At 41.5% G+C, this 20,026-nt stretch overlaps 1 protein-coding gene across 1 annotated transcript in view; it reads left to right on the forward strand.

Annotated features, from left to right (window-relative positions):
* The window catches only part of TTLL5 (tubulin tyrosine ligase like 5), a 140,970-nt gene that overhangs the window by 80,692 nt on the left and 40,252 nt on the right, over nt 1-20,026 (forward strand). The window contains exon 30 of the mRNA XM_050898285.1: nt 4,970-5,124. Within this exon, the coding sequence (XP_050754242.1) occupies nt 4,970-5,124 (155 nt within the window). The remainder of the gene's footprint in view (nt 1-4,969; nt 5,125-20,026) is intronic.

Consider the following 20,026-nt stretch of genomic DNA (forward strand, 5'->3'; position numbering starts at 1 on the left):
GGTAATGAAAATTTAAGTCACTTTTCCACTCTCTGCCAAGAGGGGCAGAGTAACAGCTTCTAGTGATGATGTGTCCCTGTTCACCCTGGTTGACTCCTGCAAGCTAGCAAGAGAAACACTCAGGCTTTTAGGAGGCTTTTCCTGAGTCCGTGGAGGCCGGTCTGCAGCACTGATTTCTTTTTTTTTTTTTTTTTTTTTTTTAAATTTTTGGCCATTGTAAACATTAGCTGCTTTAGCTTAAATGAAACATTAGACAAGATCAATACTTTATTATAGAAAAAAGGTTCTTGAATATGATAATGGGAAACTATTGAAAGAATAGTATAACGTAGATCAGAAATGTGAAAGATACTAAGCTTCTCTTCTGACTCTTGTTTGTGATTTCTTAAAGGTACTATACAATGGGCCTTTGTCTGTAGGATGCTATTCATTAGAAACAAATTCTATCCTGTAATTTTCTTTCTTCCGATCTGTATTTGGAGATTTCATATTTCCTATTTAAATTATAAAGCAGATTAACAAAACCAAAACCCTCAACTCTTATATCCAGCACTTCCGGGTATCGTTCTATGTTGTGGCCTTGCTTTCAATCTTAAATTTATTCAGAAATAAATTTCTCTGAATAAAGCAAGACCATAAAGACCAATTCTTTTAAGCCTATGTGTCTCTGCTGTCAAGAAGGCAAGTGTATTGCAGTCATGAACTTACCTTGTAACACTTAAAAATTAAAAAAAGAAAAAAAAAAGACTATTTTGGCATTATGCAATAATTTGTCTTTTGGCTTATTAGCGTTCTGTCGAACCAGGTATAACAGTACATATATGTGCTGTTAGGTTTTCTAACACAAGGCTCTGTTTATCGATATGGCTGTGACAACCCACATGTTCTTCCCTCCCCTATTTCTTGATGTTAGATAATAAATAGAAGTACATCAAGTGGGCTCTCCTCCTTCCATGAGAGCTTTTTGGGATTTACTATCCCATTGTGTTCTTCACTCAGCACGTCCTTTCAGCTTGTGACCCTTTTGCTGTCCCCAACAGTTTAAAAATTGTGGCAAAACTTTACGAATCATTCTGTCATGAGAGATATTAGCTGTGTATTATCTTGCCTTTTACAGACTCCACAGAGAACGTATTGATGTGAGGAGAGATGTTTGAAAATAGGGATGCTTGAAGCGTGCAATGCAGCACACACAGGTCTTCTGTCATACTGTCAGTGTCAGAAAAAATATTCTGAAGTCCCTCACTGCTAGTGAAAAACAGGAATCTTACCAAGCAGGAGAGTTTGAACCCATCTTGATACAACTCAATGTGAAAACTAACTTCATTCTTGTAGATCCACACCAATAACCACAGTCCCTGTTGAGCCCCACTAGCCTGCCTTTCTTGGTCTTTAGGGGGGGTTTTGTTTGTTTTGTTTTCCACTACCACGATTTCTGAAGCTGCAAACTATTCTTCATGGAGATTTTGGTATCTGTTTTGGTCCAGGTGCTGTACATTATCTTCTTTTAAGCCAAAGTAACAATTGATTTGCTGCTAAGTATTTGCCTCTATAAAGGGAAGAATACAGTTTCATCAGGTACACAGGAGGACTAGAGACGAAAAAATGAAGCCACTCTGCTGAGCACAGATGTGTTGGGGGTGCCCCAGCAATCCACCAGGGCAACATCCTGGCAAGCTAATTATAGCAGCTGAAATGTCTCAATGCATGGCACAGTAACAAGCAGTAACACCCATCTGGGTGGGCTGGCTGCAGCTAAATCTTATACTCTTGCTAGTGTTCTCTCCCTCATTCTGAATCCCTTGCCTGTATTTAATCCTGCTGTAGTTTAAACACCTGTCTATCTGGAATGTGTGAAATGTTCCTGCTACCCATGCTAAGCTATTTGCTCACCTGCTTTGCTTAGAAAGACAGTTTTCAAATAAACAATGATACAGTATTAGATAGGAAAGCATATCGCATTAATAGAGCAGGGGTGAGGTGGTAATTCATCAGACTAAATGGTTCTTGGTATCAAGATGATGATGAGAGAATATTGGATAAAGTCATCTTCATTTCACACATTGGATGTGTTAGCAAAGTTGTGATCACTGTTGCTGACAAGCTAAGAATTTTGTATATCCTATTTTATTTACCATGTTGGCCTCTGTATTTGCCTCATTTGCCATTCTTGCTTCTTTTCAGACAATAAACTCTTTGTGGCCAGAAACTGTCATTGTTAGGTATTTGCATAGTGCCTGGCACAATCAGAACTAAACCTAATTTGAAGCTTTCTGTTATTGCAATGAAAATGCTTTAAATTTTAGTTAAATTCTACAGAAGACCACAACATTTAACGGTGAGGTAGAGGCACCAAAATGACACCTAATGCTGTTTTCCATATAAGATGGGTAGCACTGCCCATTACTAAGCTTGCTTGATATGTCCCACTGTAAGATCTTGTTTTAAATTGCTTGTAATGTTCTGAAACTTCGTCCATTTGGACTCATGTTTTCTGTGCTTAATGTTCAGTTTTCAGAACCCTTCAGGTAAGGTGAAGTGTTCCAGCCAAAACCAAGGCTGGATAAAAAAAATATTCTGTGCACTTTAATATCTACAGAACTTTTCTTTTAAATCTCTGGATCTCCCATGCTTTGGAATAGCAATTTGGAATTTAAAATTTTGTCCAAGCTTGATTGCACAGTAACTATCTGAAAAGCTTCAGGTGAAATATACTCAGCAGCACCTGCTAGATCTTCTCAGTTTCCTGGAGGTTCCCTCCACACTGAGGATGCTAAACTGAATTTCTCTGTATTTGCACCTCTAGAGCACTGAGGCTTGAGACCCCATTTTCCTGTGTTCTCAGTGACATGGTCTGTGTTGGGTTGGGAACCTGTCTGACTTGAATGCAGAATGAGTGGGAATTCTGTCAAGGTATGGAGAACAGCTAGGACAAGGAGACTGTGAAATTTGGACCTGGACATAATTTGGGAGAGGACCCTGAGAACCATTTGGAGAAAGGACAGAAATGGAAGGAATGGCAGTGTGGTAAATATGGTCCAATGAGGAGCCCCCATTTTGGGACTGGGTGAACAAAGAGGTTAGCAAAAGGACCAGGCTGGGGAGGGGAATAAAACTAGAACCACTTGGATATAGGGCATGTGAGCAACTGGAAGAGGAACTAAGAACAAAAGTGTGGGAAGACAGATCAAATAATTACTCCTATGGAAAGTTCCAGACCTGAAATGGTGTGGCTCAGGGGCCAGAAGTAGTGGGGAGGCCAGTGCTAGAAGTCTGTAAGAATGAAACTGGACTGAGCAGAATAAGGAGAATGACACCTGAAATGTGGAAGCTGGGACTGACTAGGTGAGAATAATGACACACACACAAGGAGCAAGAACGGGAAAGGATAGAGCTGAGAAGGGATGAGATGAAAGCGGTTGCTTTTGGAGAAGTGGACAGAAGCCTAGTGCCTACCGACTATAATTTAATCCTATCCAGAGCTTGAAGTAGGAGTTAAGATTTCTGAACTTACAAAATGCTTAGATGACTTGTACTACTAAACCACATAAGGAGTGGCAACCTACTGTGTTACCAGCTGCAACGTTAGTTCATGTTCCAGAGTTCAGTCAGAGGATATGAAGTCTGCAGTCCTGCACAAGTCTATTGTAGGTATGAGTGTAGTGTATTGCAATGAAGCTGGTATGTACTTGTTTGAGTAATTGCGCACAAATTCTGGTGAAGAGCATTGTTAAGATCTGAAAGCTGGGAATTCACAAGCTATGCTTAAGTCACACTTAAGTGACTTAATAAGCATCACCTTTGAGATCTGGAGCAGATGCAGGGCTAGTTGTTAGACTCTTCTTTCTGTCTGTGTCCTATGTCTCATTGGCTATATGCCTTCCAGTTGCCACAGAAGCGAGCAGAGGCAATACAGATAAATCTTGCTTACCGTATGACCTTAATCTTGGTGCAGAACCAGGTCTGGTTTGTGCTCCTAAAAAGCAGCATGTGATCATGTAATTAAAGGCAGTCATAAACTTAATTCTGGCAATGCCTGACTGGGAATCTTAGCTTTGCAACCTTTGTAGTGTTTTGTAACCTTCATAATTTTTTTTTTTTCCACATGTAAACTAATAGTTGCACTGCTGTAGTAGATACCATTACGTTATGTACCTAGGCTCTCTTCAGTAAACCAACAGATAATGTCTGCTTGCAGAGTTTGATCTTTCAAGAAGATAAGCAACGCAAGAAGAATGCTTAGAGAAAGAAACAATGGAATACATTTTATATGCTTAAGAACACATAGATAATTTCTTTAGAGCTTGATATAACAAACATACACCTAACATGATTTTAGGCTAGCCTTAACTAGTGTATTTACTTGTGTGAACAGTTTGGAAGTGGTTGCATGAGAAGTTTCTTTCATGTGTGGTAGAGTTTGGTTTTGAATTTTATATCCAAGGTACGTATGCTGTTGGGTTGTGCCTGTACGTATGCACAGAAAGGGGTAGAGAGAGGACAGATGCATATGGCTGACTTAATGACACAGCTCATGATGACTGGGCAGACACTCTGGTCTCTGCTCAGTGTAGTATGAGCTTCTAGCTTTTGATTAGTGCATGTATAGTTAATTTTTCACATGGCAGGAACATGATCTTGCTTTCTTACTTTGGGATTTTTGCCCCATCTTTGTCCTTTTCCTCCTTTGTTCTTCTGTGAATGGAAGGGTTGTAGTTTTATGTAGTTTTAATGCTGGTACTTGAATTCATCTCAAGCATGGTAGCTGTTGGTGTCATCTCTCCCACTGCTTTATGCAACTAGCACAGTTTTTCTGCATCTGAAGATTTTCCTTCTCTAGCAGTCTTACTTCTCTTAGTACATACTCTATCCAGTTTACTTAGTGACACCTTTTGCTCTTTGCTTGGCTTTTGATTGTTTCTGATGTCTTTTTCTTTTTCTTCCCCCCCCCCCCCCCCCCCCCCTTTAGTTAACAAACCTGACCTTGGCAAGTGGAGCTATAAGCAAGGGGAATGCAGCTGCCCCACAGAGCTACCGGTCACCACTCAACAAAAGAGGATCATTGTGGGCTGTTCAGTCAGACACTCATATAGCTGACAGAAGATCTGTCTCTTCAGCAGTCAGGTAAGTTAAAATTGCTGCTCCAGCTTTTTGAAGAAGAGTACAATGCACTCAGGAGCTCATTTGTAATTTGTGTTTGGCTTCTTGCTCAGAAGATAACATCTAAGGGCCTAGTACTGGTTCTTCTCAGGACTATCCTAGAAACTAGGCCTATGAAAATAGAGCTGTGTTCCCAGAGCTGGCAGGTTCATGGTGAAATAAGGGCATGGATGAACATGTAGAATGAAAGGGAAATGTCTGTTCTCTTTGATCATTTCTCATCCCTGCATCTGTAAGTTTAGGTTTGCTGGTGTTGAGACATATATGCAGAATGCAAACTTATACCTGATACTGCAGAAGTCTCCACTAAGGCTTCATCTTCATGCTTTTTCCTTGAATATCAAGTGTAGATTGTTCAAAGATAGAGCAACATCTTGCAGTGTTTATAAAAGTTTCTTTTTCAGATGGCTTCTTTATGCTTTTTATTAATTTTGGACATTGGAATTTATATTTATGGCTGATATACTCATGGAACTCAGGGCAGAGGACTGTGATTCTGCAGTAAAACCATTCTTCCTGCGTTTGAAAGAGCAGCAAGATTGACCCCAAAGATTCTGGATCTTGGAAGCTAGGAGCAAGGCGAGTTTGCTGCAGTGGACGAGGCTGAATACAGGCCCAGAACTGCTGGAGATTTGAGTTCTTCCTTTGCCACTTCAGTAAATATTATTTATTCCTTTGTCTAAGCCTTGCTTTTTGTCTTTTAAAATAGAATAATGAAGCAGAGCTTATCCGACACATAAGTTTAGGACTGGAAAGCACTGTATACATGAAAATACTAATTCTTGTCATTGGTGCCTGAATGCTACTGGGAAATGGAGGGAGGTGAGAGAGGCAGACACATAGTGCAGAAGGCATGTGACCTGAGTGGTCATCCTTTCCCAAATGGGTCCTTCAACAGGAGGATTGGAATGGGATTTGGAAAGCTCAAGTAAAATTGTTCTTATTTCATCAGTCACTGCTTTTCATCCTGCCTAAAGAAGAGGAATGTGAGAAATGAATTCCTGGCCTGTTTCTGTTCCAGCACAATGTTTGCTTCTGGGGTTTAGAGTTATTGAGAGAGGTGGTGGTGATTCTGCTCTTGGAGCCCAGCCAGGCGAGCTATTACCTAATCCAAATAAAGAATCTATCCAACAGGTGTAAACTGCCTTCCCCTCCTACATAGCTTGAGAGAGCAGCAGAGTGCAGGCTGTCCTAGAGCTTCTGTTCTTTTCTCAACTCTGCACCTCTGCATGGACTCACAGAGTTAGCTGGAAAAGGATTACTCATTGTCAAAATCTTCTGTTGAGGAACTCTGCAGAAGTCACTGTAATTAGCACGTTGCTCTGAAACCGTTTCAGTTATATGTTACCTGTAGATCTGAGAACCCACCATTTAATGCCCAGAACTCCACTCTGAACGACTTCCAGGGCTGCGCCTCATCTAGCATTGTATGCATCGTTTAATGCCTTTAGAAATTTTGTTTTATTTTGTACAGCAATCCAAAAGGACTTCAGAATTGTCCGGTCACAGCTGGTATAAGATTCAGTCTTCAAACCTTTTATGAACCATTTGGTCTTTCAGTACTTCAGTTGCTCTGTTTTTATCCTCAGAGCAAGAGACAGAAAGATGTGTTAAGACTCTCTATTGAATTACTTTATCTTCATGGCTGCTTGTATCAAATGGCCAGAATACCAGGAGTTAAAAGTTTTACGTAAATCTGGAAATGAAAAAAAGGGATTCTTGAGGCAGTGCTGGATTACTTGTGCTGTGAACTTTTATTTAATGAGAGAATTCCAAAAGGAATATCATGGTCATGATATATGGAGATGGCTATCTTGTATTGTAAATGCCTTTTTTGCTACTTGATCTGTTAAGTTGGAGCAAGCAGTTCATAGAGGGTCATCTGATGGGTGTCAGCCTGTGCTCAGTGCTGGATGACTGTTTGAAGAAAAGCTTCCTGTTTTGTTCCATTAAGGTTCTGGTCTATCAGTTGTAGAATTCGGCAAGGATGGAAATGTTTTGTAAATGGGTCTCTTATCTGGCTTGCACTTGGCTCCAGTTCAAACATCTGCCTCTGAAACTCAGCCCTTAGAGTTTTTGTATGGCTCTGTGGTAAATCTAAGCCATTTAAGTGCTGCTGAGGTTTGTTTGAAAATTTTGTTTTGATGCTTGTAATCTATAGGATTCAAGCTATTTTTAGTGACAAATCTTCCTCCTCTTTAATTCCCACTCTCCCAGTACTGACCTATCTAAATGTTTCTCAAAAGATGTTCTCCCTTCTTTTGTTGAATTCTTTTGGCGATGTGAGATGAGGTGCCAGATCAGTAGTCTGCTCACCAAAAGGCAAAGGAGATCTTGAGTTTATAATATAGAGACAGAGAACAGTTCTGGATATGTTAAAATGTTATTTTATAAATCTGCACTGCTGTGCCTTTTGAGATTTTTTTTTTGTCACTTTCTATAAGCCTTGGCGCTATTCCCACTCAAGTGATGGCTTAGGCTTTTACTGTGCCCCAGACAAAGAAGCCTGCATGGCTACACAAGAGGTGAGATGTTCCAAGTTGTACATGAGCTTACTTCTGACTACCATAACATGGCTGTCAGCCTCTGCCATGTTTGCTGCAGCTCTGCCTTTGTTGCCCTCTGTAGCTCATTGAGGCTGTGCCAAATCTGCTCTCTCCTTCTTTAACCCTAGTCCTGTCTCAGTGCCCTATTTCAGTTCTATCTCAGCTTCTCACTCTATCCATCAGGCAGGATTGTCACCCTTTCACATTCTGCTGTAAAGGCACTAAACATGGTTACATGTTTTGTGGTAGAAGTATTTAAGATTCCCATATATAATTATCACAATTTTAGTAATGTAATCTAAGGACAACAAATATGAAAGTGATTCCTCATTATCCAGTGAAACTAATTTCCAGTCACTGAAGCCAAGACCTTACTAGAACTGCTCTTGAAAAAGCATTCTCTTGAAAGCATTCTCAGTTGCATAATAAAGGTAAAAAATCAGGTTTTTAAGAGAACGAAGCTTGTTGATTCAGAACCTAAACTAACTTTCAAGTACCTGTTGGCAAATAGTTGCGTAATCCCTAGTGGTGAGTACCGTAGACGTTCCTAGAAGCTTCTGGCACTGGAATCTGCAGCTGCTGTGTAACTTGTTTTTTGAAAAAGGCAGTGGATTTCTCCTCAAAGAGTAACTTGGGCTCTGCAGGTCACTTAATCTCCAAGACCTGGACCAAAGCTATTGAGAAATATTTCTAACTGGTACAGATTTCTGTGTTTTCAGTGGGCACCTTGGATTCAACAGCAGCCATCCTTGCTCAGGTTCATCTTTTAGAACTCATATGGGCAGTCAGTTGGCAAGAATTCAGCAGTGAAGTGGTTAGTGTTTTCTCAGACCTCTGTTTCGTTAGCTTCTTGTTCTTTCATAACATCTTTCCGTCAAGGTGCTCAGGTTCATCGAGGAGTCATGTTTTGTTGGCAGGCTGTATAATCTGGGTTAAATTGTATAAAACCAGACTTTTTCAGTTTTCTGATCTAGGGGTGTCTAAGTTTAATTTGCACTGGTGTCATCCTCAGTGGTAGTAACAGCGGCAGCTGCTCAGGGCTTCACGGGCTGTGTGCACATACCTGCCGTATGTCTAGGTTCCCAAACAAGCTCTGCTTTGTGTATTTTCATTTTTATTTTTCTTTGCCTGGAAGTATCGAATAGGGTGGGAAACTAGAAGATGCCACCCAGACATTTGGCATCTCAGGCTTTCAGGAACCCCAAACAGTATGCCTCGTGTCTGGGAATTCTGGAAACACCTGATGTGCAATAAGCCTGCAGCTTTTTGAAGGAATCAGACTTCATGCCCATTCACAACATAGAGCATTCACATAGTAGGTGCTTCTGGGTCACATTGCATATATTTACTGCTGACGTACAAATCAACTGAACAATATGGGTGCAGGAAATCCAGTACCACTTAAAACGTTAGCTTCCTGTGCCTGTTCTAATATCAAATATGTGTTAATTTGTATCCCAACAATTCTACACAGAAAAATGATTGTACACTCCACTTTCTTGCACACCCCAGCTCACAAACTAAGACCCCTGTGCCGCATCCCCTGACAATCTTATACGGCTTTTGCAGTCTCCCAAACCAGAACCTTCTTTTTAACCACTGGCCTTCCTTAGCCTGGGCTGGATAGTGGATACTTTATATCCTCCTTGCCCATCTAGTGCCGCCTACTGCTTCACGCCAGTTTCATTTACTGCTGGGGTACATGTACTACATGTTCCCCTATCATGTTAGTGATCATACTAAGTATATATCCTTTGGACTTGTGAGGATGTGTAAGAGTCTCTGATCTCTTTTGAGAGTTTGTTCTGTGCTGGTGTAAGTGGCTTGTCTATTTCCACTGAAACTTTGAGTTTGCCAGAAAGACCCCAGACAACTATCATAGGCTAATTGGGCTTCACCAGTCTTGATACTTTGTGTCAAAGGGGCAGCTTGCTGCCTTTGACATAAAGGGAAGGTGAAAGTGGCTTCATTGTTTCCTCAGTTTTTATTTTAAATTTTGGAGGTGTGGAATGTGAAATAAAAAATCAGGCTTGGACCCTGACTAGACAGGCTCTGAAGAGCTATGAGAAGAGTGATACTAGAATAGCGAAGAGATGTGCTAATGTGCAAGGTGATTCTCACAATGATAGAAGAGTGAGCAGTTGATGGGACAGTCTTGCTTTTTTGCAAGACTTGTGAGCTAGGCCAGGGTGGGCTTAGTATAGCAGAAGCAGCATGGACGTTGCAGTAGCGGCTGTGGGAAAGAGTTAACTACATATGGGCTTGCAGCTAGAAGTAAGGAGGAGAGAATTCCCAGGGATCTTGGCAGCTAACACCAAGTTTTTATAAGAATAAATCTATTTCTCTTTGTTACGTATGTGTTGCCTTGTAGTTCTGCACCTTAAGGGTTGATAGTGACTTTATTCTCTTCCAAATCCTTTGTTTCAAGCTTGCTGCAGTCTCTTGCAAGGTAGAGGCTGCCCAACTGCTGTCCTGTGCCACACTTGCCGAGTGGTCGGAGCCTGTTTGTTTGCACAGCATCTAGGTGCAAGCTAACTTGGAGACTGTGCTGCACTGATGCCTCTGGAGGAAATGAAGGGAGAAAGCAGCAGGCACTGAGGGCTGCACAATAGGCTTTCAGTTCAGTTTGAGCAGACTGCGTTGACCTTAACACCTCCCGAGCTAAACAGCACAGAAGTGCCAGAGCAGCAGCAGACCCACAGCACTGAGTCCAGCCCTGTGCTAGCATAGCCACGTGTCTGTTCCTTGCTCCTCATACCGCTTGTCCTCTTCTCTTTTCTCTTTACCTGTTTACCTTAATGCCTAAATTAATTCAATTTCTTTATTTGAGGTGGAGGAGTAATTGAGGGTGGGTACAGTGATTTTCTGTGACCGATCGATCCCCTGTCTGCATCTCCTCGGCAGCTCTGTCACGCTGATTCTGCCTGTGATCCTTGAGAAGCAGCATTTCTGAGAGCCCCGAATTTGGGGTTTGGCCTATTATTACCTTCTACTCAGAGGAGGTTTGAGAAGGGCGGGCGAAAAATAGAAGTACTGCCTGGGTAGCTGTACATTCTTGCAACTCATCCTGTCTCTAGTTTGTGCATGTTCTTCCTCTACCTGTGCATATTTGTGCCTGTAACAACCTTGCCCTGCCCCAGCAACCTCTTACCTTTTTTTTTTTTTTTTTTTTTTACACATCTCCCAGGGACACCGGTGACAACTTGTTAACTGTGGAAGTGAATTGGCTGACTTAAACTTCAGAAATACATGGCTTGCCTTGTGTTGTTTTTTTTTTTTCTATATATATTTTGGTCACACTAAAGAAACTTGTGATGGCAGGTCCAATTACTCTCCATCCTGGTCGGAAATCGCCCTAAGCCTCAGCACCATGGGTTGGCACAGTCCTGAAGGATCCCTGCTTCCCACAGCTAGGCCTTGGCTCTGTCTGTCTGGAGCCTCCGGGAGAGGAAAGGCGGAAAGCTCGTGACTTGCCCAGACAGTCTGAGGCCTGGCCCTGCAGCCTCGGCTCCCCAGACGCTGTTGAGTCGGACTTGGCTGGCAGCCGCCACGCTGTTACTTTTCCGAGGTAATAAGTGAGATTAATCGCAGGACCCTTTCCAGAGGCGAAGGGGGTTTGGGCCACATGCAGGGAGACCGTAGGAGCCAGTGCTGGGGCTGTGAGCTGGAGGCGAGAGCTGGGGCCTTGCAGCAGGGCAGAGTGGGGCACCAGCGGACTTGTGCGAGTGTGGCCTCTCTGCTCAGCTACGTCTGGGAGGCTTTGCTGGAGCTGCAGCCTGGAGCCTCCCTTGGACTGGCTCTATCTGAGCACAGGGGGCACAACGTCTGCATTACGTGTATCTGCTGGCCTTGGGCAGTTATGGTTTTTGCAAATAGCTCTCAAAATCTGAGAGGGGCAGGTTTGTCTTCAACTGCATGACTTCCTTTCAGAGAAGATATGAGGATCTTTCCCATTATTGCCAGCAAGCAGCCCATATTGGTAGGTGGAGAGGAGTAACAGGGGTTCCATACCTTCCGCCAAGCCAATACTGTGTAATGGTTTGGGGTTTTCTCATTTCAGCTGCCTCCACAAACTGACCTTACCCTAATATAAGCATAGGATTTGCCATCCTGGACTGGGCTGCTAAGCTGTCTAGATCTCCCATCCTGTGCTTCGGAGCAACTGCCACCACCATCTTCAGTAGAAGCACAGAGAATGTTCTGATAGGCAGCAGTGAAATTCCCTGTCTGGGGGGGAAGCTTGCTTTTACCCTCCAACTGTTAACAGCTGGCTTGTAGTTCTCACAATACTTTCTGTTCCACATAGTCTAGTGTGGATGTTGTCATTAATCATACATTTTTACTTTCTGGAAAAACTGTAGTCTCATTGGGCTGTAGCAGTGAGTTCCACAGGTGAATTACATATTATGCAAAAGTTTCCTTTTTTATTTTTTTCCCAAATTTGCCAAAAGTCTCTGCACCCTTATTACATGAAGGCAAACAGAAATGCTTGATTTATTTTCTGCACTATTATTCTCTATGTTTCTATCATCTCCCTTCTTATTTGTCTCTCCTAAACTAAACAGTCCCATTCTTTTCAAGTTCTAAATGGAAATCTTCCCAGCCCTCTAATAATTGTCTGGCTGTCTTTATAGAGATGACAAGAAATGAAAACAGTACATCAAGTAGGAGTAAAACATTGGTTTTATGTAAGTAACACTATTATATCTTTATATTCTAACTCATTACTTACACATACTAATATTTAGCTGGCTTCTGACCATGCTAAACACTGAATTTTTTTATTAATATGCAGTTGTTTTTGATTATTGCAGTAAATGTAAACCTGAGCAACAGGTATAGGCAGCTCATGCTGATACAATTCTTCTTTTTCTTTTTTCTTTTTTTTTTCCTTCCTCACCAGTGAACTCTCCTCTTCCTGCTTTCAGCTGCCACCAGTGGATTTTGTTGGCTGTGACAGAAGTCACATGCTGTTTTCTGTTCTAATAAGCATCTAATTTAATATAGAACAAGTTGAAATCTTTTAGTGTCTTGCACTACTTGACTCATAACCTCTCCCCAGCCAACCCTGATCTTAGATCTCTTTGAAATATCCTGTGTAGGTTTTAGATATTTCATGTTGCAAAGTGACCAGCAGATCTCCCTTTCCTCTGCATTTATTTAAACCTCCCAATCATCATTAAAATAGTTGCTTTCCAGAGTGGTATTCAGAGGGTTAATGTGGCTGTAGCTCTCACTTCAGTAGCTCTCATGGGGGAGATCAACTCTGCTGCTTACAGCCTTCTAGGAATGAGGGGACCCCCATAGTCTGGTGCTTTGTGGGAGCCGCTCTGGCCACAGCAGCCTTTCTCTCTAGAGGAGTTCTGAAAGGGTTACAAGGGAGCCTTGGCTGTTTCTTTGAGCTATTTGGAAAGGACGGGCCTCAGACAGCTTGGCAGGAACCTGGGGCCCTGTTTTTTCCAGCCCAGCCCTTCCTTCTGCACAGAGCTGTCAGGGAATCCCACGAATGTCTGGTTTCTCCCCTTCCCTAATTTTTTTTAGCAATATTTTTATCCATCCCTGGCTCTTCCCCACACAGGGACCTCAAGTTTTGTCCATTGATTGGTCTTGCAGGTAGTGAGGTAGAAATGAAAGCCGTGCTACCATGCCATAGCTGTTGGAATTAGTTCACAGTTGTGCAGCTGAGAAGGGCATTGGGAAGTTTCCCAGAAGAGCGTCCTTTCTGGCATTGATCTTAGGGCAGGTCCATCTGGCCTAAGAACAGAGGGATTGAATGGGCCCATCTTTGAACTGTGCTATTCCTGTGGGTCACAGTGAGGCACTTTGAAATCTCAGAGCTGCATGTTCTGTATCCTCGCTACCAGATACACAACAGAATGCTGCTTTGTAAAAATGGAAATCCCCTTTGTAAGCCAGGCTTATGAAGGACAAGACAGGTTAGCAGCTTTTCCCTCATTTGCCTCATGCTCTCCAGGGCTGTCCTGAAGTTGAACTCATTGTGAATATTTTGGAGATTTCCAGGTCTGCCCTATACGTTTTCACTTCAGGAAAATGGAGATGTCTAGAGGGTAGTGTTAGAAGGGAAGTTTGGTGACTGGTGAGAGCAAAGGTCTTGAACAGCTGTGTTGAAGACATTGGTGTTGGACAGCTGAGAAAGAGAAATTGAATTAGGATTATCTTGCTATCTCAGTAAGCCTGTCAGATGTTGGGAGCAGGATGTGATCTGAGATCCATGTGGAAAACCTTTCCAGAAGGCAGCCCTCATGTGGGGCAGTCCCTGGACAACTCTCTGAAGTCAGCAGCCAAAGGGCCTGGAGTCAAGCTCAGATGAGTTAAGGGTTTCAGTGACCAAGTACAAATGCCAGAGCAGGAGGTAGCAAAAGGGGCCAAAGGGTTTTCCTTCCTGCTAGGGTTTGTTTTGGGGCTACCTTCCATTAGACAGTGAAGTTTCCACCACCAGTACACGTTCACATTTTCCATCCAGCCCGAGGTCATGCTTTAGCTTGGCTTGCTCAGGATGAGCTCTTTTTGGTGTTTTATCCTGTGATATAAACGGGAATTCCCTGCCAAAAGCACAAAGAAACCCCTTTCCTCTCCCTGAAAGTGTTAGTCAGCCTTTCCTATGAAGATCCTGCTTTGTCACCTAATTTTCCCCACCTTTCAGACTGGGGGAGTTTTGTAGCTGACACAAGAGTTTGTGAATTGTATGCAGTTGGCTCCATGACAGCCTGTTATTCTCCAGGGCTTCTCTGGGCTGCAGGTATCAAGCAACAGCTGTTTGTGAGCCATGCAGGGCTCCAGTGTTTAACAAAAACCTCTTTTGAAAAAGGGGGAGGGAAAAAAAAGTGTAAAAAAGTCAGGAAGTATTTCAGCTTCCCTATGCATGTGGTGACAGCTTTGCTTGGTGATGCTGCTCACTAGCTCATAGGTTTTTGAAGTGTACATATATTGTGTAATCTGAAGAAGATCGGGCAGCCAGAACTCCACTGTGGAATGCCAGCTTTTTGTTTAGGGAATAGTGTGAATTATAATAATGAGTAACATTTGTGGTTAGTAGTACTTTCTTAGTCTTTACCCAACACTGTATACTATCAGCCAGTGAGTAGTTTGACCAAAATGCTCTGGGTAAGAGGACTTGGTTGGTAATGAGCAAGAAAGCATTTTGGTGGCTCAAGAAAGCTGGTTATTGGATTGTCCAGAACCAGTGCCAATTACAAAGATTTTTTGAGTGCACTGTTAAAGGTAGGCTCTGCAATGTCAGGATAGAAATATCAATGTATCCAGAGTCCTTTACCACGAGCAGTTATTTTTAGGGTTTCATTCTGTAACAATAGTTGAAAGATGGATATCCTCTTTAAAGAAGAAGAAAAAAAAGACAAAAAAGCTATGTAGTTCTTAAAGATACCAGAGTTTCTAGATACTCTGCTGTTGCACTCACTGAACTTTTATTAACATTTTTCATCCAATTACTGTCCACAGCAAACCAGGTGGGGAGAGGCCAAGGCAGCCTGGCTGATCCAAGTCTACTGAAAACTGGCCCTGAGACAACAAACTTTAGTAAAAGGAATTTCAAAGTGAGAGCTCCTTATCAAAGACACTGTTTATGTTCCAGCTGCTGGTATCCATGATGTTGCATGGCTTCTTTGCTTGAGTTTCAGATTGCATCTGGCTCAGTAAATGTCTTCCACTGCCCTTTCTATCTTTCTGCTATCTGGCACATGGGACTTGACTGAAAAGTTAGCCTAAGAAGATTGTTATCTGGCAGTGCTGCACATGCTACTTGGCAGCTGTCTGTCAGGGATGCTTAGCCTGGGCAAGAGTTACCCTTTGGAGCAAAAGGGCTGTGGCTTATGTGTTCTTAACCTTTTGTATGCATAGAGTTCTTTATTTGCTTGTTGCTGAAAAAAAAAATTATAATCTTCTCTGTGGAGAATGTGGCCAAGTTGGGCTGTGAATGTCTTCAGTGTTGAAAATTGAGTTTTCTTCAAAATTCAGCTCAGAAAACTTTCAGTTTGGTAGACTATGTTAAGAGGAGGAGGAAACCTCAAGTCTGGACCATCTGTTTCTTTTTTGGTACTGGGATAAAGATGCTGATGAGTAAAGAGGTGTCAGCTTCTCTTCACTTAACATTTTGAAAAGCTGCAGATGCTGAGACTTGAATACTGAAATTGAGTAAGTTTAAGAATTTTGTTTCTTACTGCTGATGACTGAGTGTAGATCCACAAGGAGGTAACAGTCATACCAACGAAGGCTTGGCATTCCTAGAAACTGTTTGAACTTTCAGATCCACATCTATTTTTACAACTAATACAGCATTTTCAGGGATATTTCTTTTCTGAGATTTTAGCCACAGAACAGCATAAATGGAATAATATTCTTTATATTAGTCAGAAGCTCAGGTTTGACACCTATGTTAGTCTTTTATGGTACTGATGAATAAGTATCTAGGATTTATGGCTTCTATCACTTGTAAACAACAATTCTGAATTTCAAATGAGAACTTTCCCATACTCATTAAAGACAACATACGGCTTACAGTGTAGCGACTTCTACTTCCCATGGCTGTTTCCTAAAAGATCTTAAACAGTGGTGTTAGAAAAAAATTGAAATAACTTGTTAGGAGGAGTGTTCTGTTCAATATATTTCTGACCTCACTTCCACTAGAAGACACTTGGGTGTAAGATTCTTTGATGGTCACATGGTGCTGAAGATTTTGGCTTCTCTGTAAATATCTTCTGGTGGATGATAATTTGAACAGCAGTTAAAGGCTTTCCAAGTCAGGCAGTCAACATGGCAAAGAGAACACAATCTCATCGGTTGTGAAGAAATCAACAAGGAAAACACAGGCTCTTGAAACTCTGAGAGCCCCAAAAGTGGTTGTTCAGAGACTTCACTGTTCTTAAGATGAGGTGCATTGATAAACGCATCTCTTTCTAATAAAGAACTGCATGTAATATCTCCAGAATATTCTCCAAGAGAGTGAGATTTTGGTTCCTACTGACAGCGATCCCCCTAGCCTTCTGTTTTCAAAATTCCTTACCAAAAAAAAAAAAATCAAGAAAGTTTAGAGCTTATCCCTTATGAACAATTCCAACAAAGGCCGCCTATTAAGATTTTTTTGGAACAGCTGCCTTTCATAGAGTTTGGTTTTGAATATTGAGAACTTGCTAATCTTTCCTTGAATTTGAAAACCCTCAAGAAGGAGCTGTGTTTTAATGTGGAATTAATTTCATTAAAAATCCACAGGAACAGTAACTTTCTCTGTTATCTACTAAAGTTCACAAATATTTTACTGTTTTATTTTAATTTATATAAATAAATGCATATAATACATTTTAAAATTATTTATTAAATAAAATAACTTAATAGGTACGGTTAAAATAATTTTGAAAGCCCAATTTTAATAATTGGATTATTCTGGTATATTTCAAGATACTTGGATCCAATCCATTTTTAGTCATTTAAATATTTTGTCCTTCTGTTCAGGACATTGTTTGCATAACTGATTTTGGTTTTTTCAAAGGTCAGAGTCATGTTTTCATTTGTTTCTGAAATTCCACTTTCCTGCTGCTGATGCTAACCCAAATGATTTAAATATGAAAGTATCCTCTACTATCTGTGTAAAGAGAACAAAAGTTATGCATGAATTTCTAGGTTCTTTTGAGGCATAGGGGACAGAATATGATTCATGTAATGCAGAAGTTTTCTGTATTGGTATTTTCCAAACAGAACAAATTCTTTTTTAACAAATTATAACCTCTAAAGCATTGCAGAACCTGAGTATGTGAGTGTAGAACTGTGGTGCTGGATATTTTGTTTGCATTTCTCACTCTGAAATTATCTAAATTCCTGATTATCATGTAACTTCATAGACTGTGAATTGTTCTGCTTGTTGCTACAGAATGCATGGTTGTTTGCATCTTGTTTATCAAAAATCTCACTCTGGAGTTTATGGTGTATATTGTTAGGTAGCAAAACTTAGGTAACAACTACTCTTGTCACTTACTTTCAGTTTTTTTCTAATGTCTGTTATTCACCTTTAAGCGAGAGCTTGCTTACTGTCTTATGCTCCAACTAGTCTCTAGAGAGCCATAAACACAGTACACAACATGAAGGTTAACCTCTTTGCAAATGTTACTATGTTCAGCCTAAGCCATCTGGAGGCCATGTTTGGACTCTTATTTGTCTTTCTACAGACTCATTTTCTGTGAAATGTACCAGTTGCGGCCTTTGTGAGAAAAGTCTGTTTAGAACATCTGCTGAAACATCACGAAAGGCATCAAGTATAAAGAAGTGGCATATAACAGAGATTTCTTGATCGGACACTGGACACTATTGTTATTGTCCTCTCTTGATGTGCCTTATCTATGCTAGGAGGGGACTCTTGAAAGGACATTATTCCACTAAGTGGCTGGGATATTTTAGTCTGTCCTTATAAGGATTTAGCATCTGCAGCTGCATCTTTGATGTGCTCCTGCTTAGCATTACATGCAATCACTTGGTGAAATTCCTGAGGTAGTGATTCCATGGTTCCCATCTGTGTTCCTGAGTCTGGGAGCTTCTGACTAATTATACAATTTTCTCTGTACGCAGTAGGAAACAATTGCATTTTGGCTCTAGAAAAAGGGATTAGGTTGGACTGGAATATAGGATTGCATAACTTTTTTTCATCTTTAACCACAAATTTCTATGAAAGCTATTGCACTTCCTCTGAAGATACCTGCTCTTGGCTTTTGGTTTCCAGAGTCATTAGAAATATTCAACACCCGTATACAGTCCAGAAGACCTAGGAATTGAAAGGCCTGCCCAAAATCAGTCATAAGGAATCAAGAAAAGTTGCATCCCTAAGGTAACAGCAGCATCCCTAGATTCCTATTCTTCTCAAACCCTGAGGGGAAAAGATGGATGTAGTATGCAGTTGAGATGACCAGCAGAGCTGGCACAACTGCATCATAGACTCTTCTGTCCACACTGGAGGAGGAAACATCACAAATATGGGTGTCTGTTCAAACAGACAGAATCGAAAAGCTTTTTTCTAGGTGCTGCAAATAAAACCAGTGCTTACAGTCTCTACCTCCTAGCCTGCAGTTGTAGGCAGAGGCAGAAATCTCACATAAAAGACGTCAAGCTCTAGGTCATCCAAGTAAGTTTTGTGCAATTTGAGCATCTTTTGCAGACAGGGTCTGACAGAGGGATCTTTCAACAAATCCTAGACAAGTCTGGGAACTGCCTTTTAGAGTGTGCCAGCTCTTCGTATTATACAATATAATTATCTGAACATCCTTTTACTCATCTTCCTCTAATGACAGACTTTGTCTGTCATCAGATTTAGCAGTTTCCTGGAGAAAGATATCGTCGACCCAGTTTACTGAGGTAAGCCTGGGCCTTTTCTGTAGTTTCAGAGGTGTAATCACAAATTGCCTGTTCTCTGTGCTTAATTGTGGTCTGTCAGCTGGCCTGCTTGGTCAGCATGTGCGTCGCTGCCTGCTGTGGAAAGAGGGAGACAACTGAGTGATTTAGGGCTCACCCACAATTTTCCACTCCACCACCTGCTTTGGAAGTGGCTGCAAAACTGCCAAACATGCTGAAGTGGTTAAGTGTACCAGCTCCTAAAGAAGCTGAAAGGGAGGACTGGTTCTTCCCTGATGGGTTTTCAAAGGGAGCTGAGACTTTGAAGTTCTGTTTTAGCAGCTGCCAGGTATGCTGCCTCAGCCCTGAGCAGCACTTCTGCCCCCAGCCTTCATGCGTTGCATTCTTCTTTACAGTGCCAGGATGGAGAGAGGGAAATAAAAGAAAATTAATTAAACCAAGAGTATGGGCATTAGCAATAGTGTTGCTTTATTACATTTTACCCTTTGAGTTATAGTGCCTTGTGCCACGTGTCAGTGAAACACCTTGCACTTGCTTGGGCCTATTAGAGTAATAAGTTTATTTCACTTTGGTTTCCTTTGCCTTTCTAATTACTGCTTCCTCACGTCTCTTCTGCTTTACGTCCCCTCCCAAAATAATCACAGTAATTTTAATCTTCTGTTCTGTAATGGCCACATAAAATAGGCCGAGATTTACATCCATGATGCCCCAGAACTCCTTGCTGAGACTAGAGGGGCTAGGTCTTCTTGCCAATAAGGAAAGAGAGACAAAAATGTGGTGGCTAAACCAAGGCTTCATATAAAGCCTCTGTTAAAGCAGGAACAGACACCACTCGCTGCTGTATCTGCTGGAGGCAGTTAGCTGGGAGCTTCCCCTTTACTCACTTAACTCTTCTCTGCCAGAAACAAGATGCTCTAACTCAGGTTATTCCAATGAATATTGAACTTCTT

Source organism: Gymnogyps californianus, chromosome 5 (genome assembly GCF_018139145.2).
Source record: "Gymnogyps californianus isolate 813 chromosome 5, ASM1813914v2, whole genome shotgun sequence".
Classification (NCBI taxonomy): domain Eukaryota; kingdom Metazoa; phylum Chordata; class Aves; order Accipitriformes; family Cathartidae; genus Gymnogyps; species Gymnogyps californianus.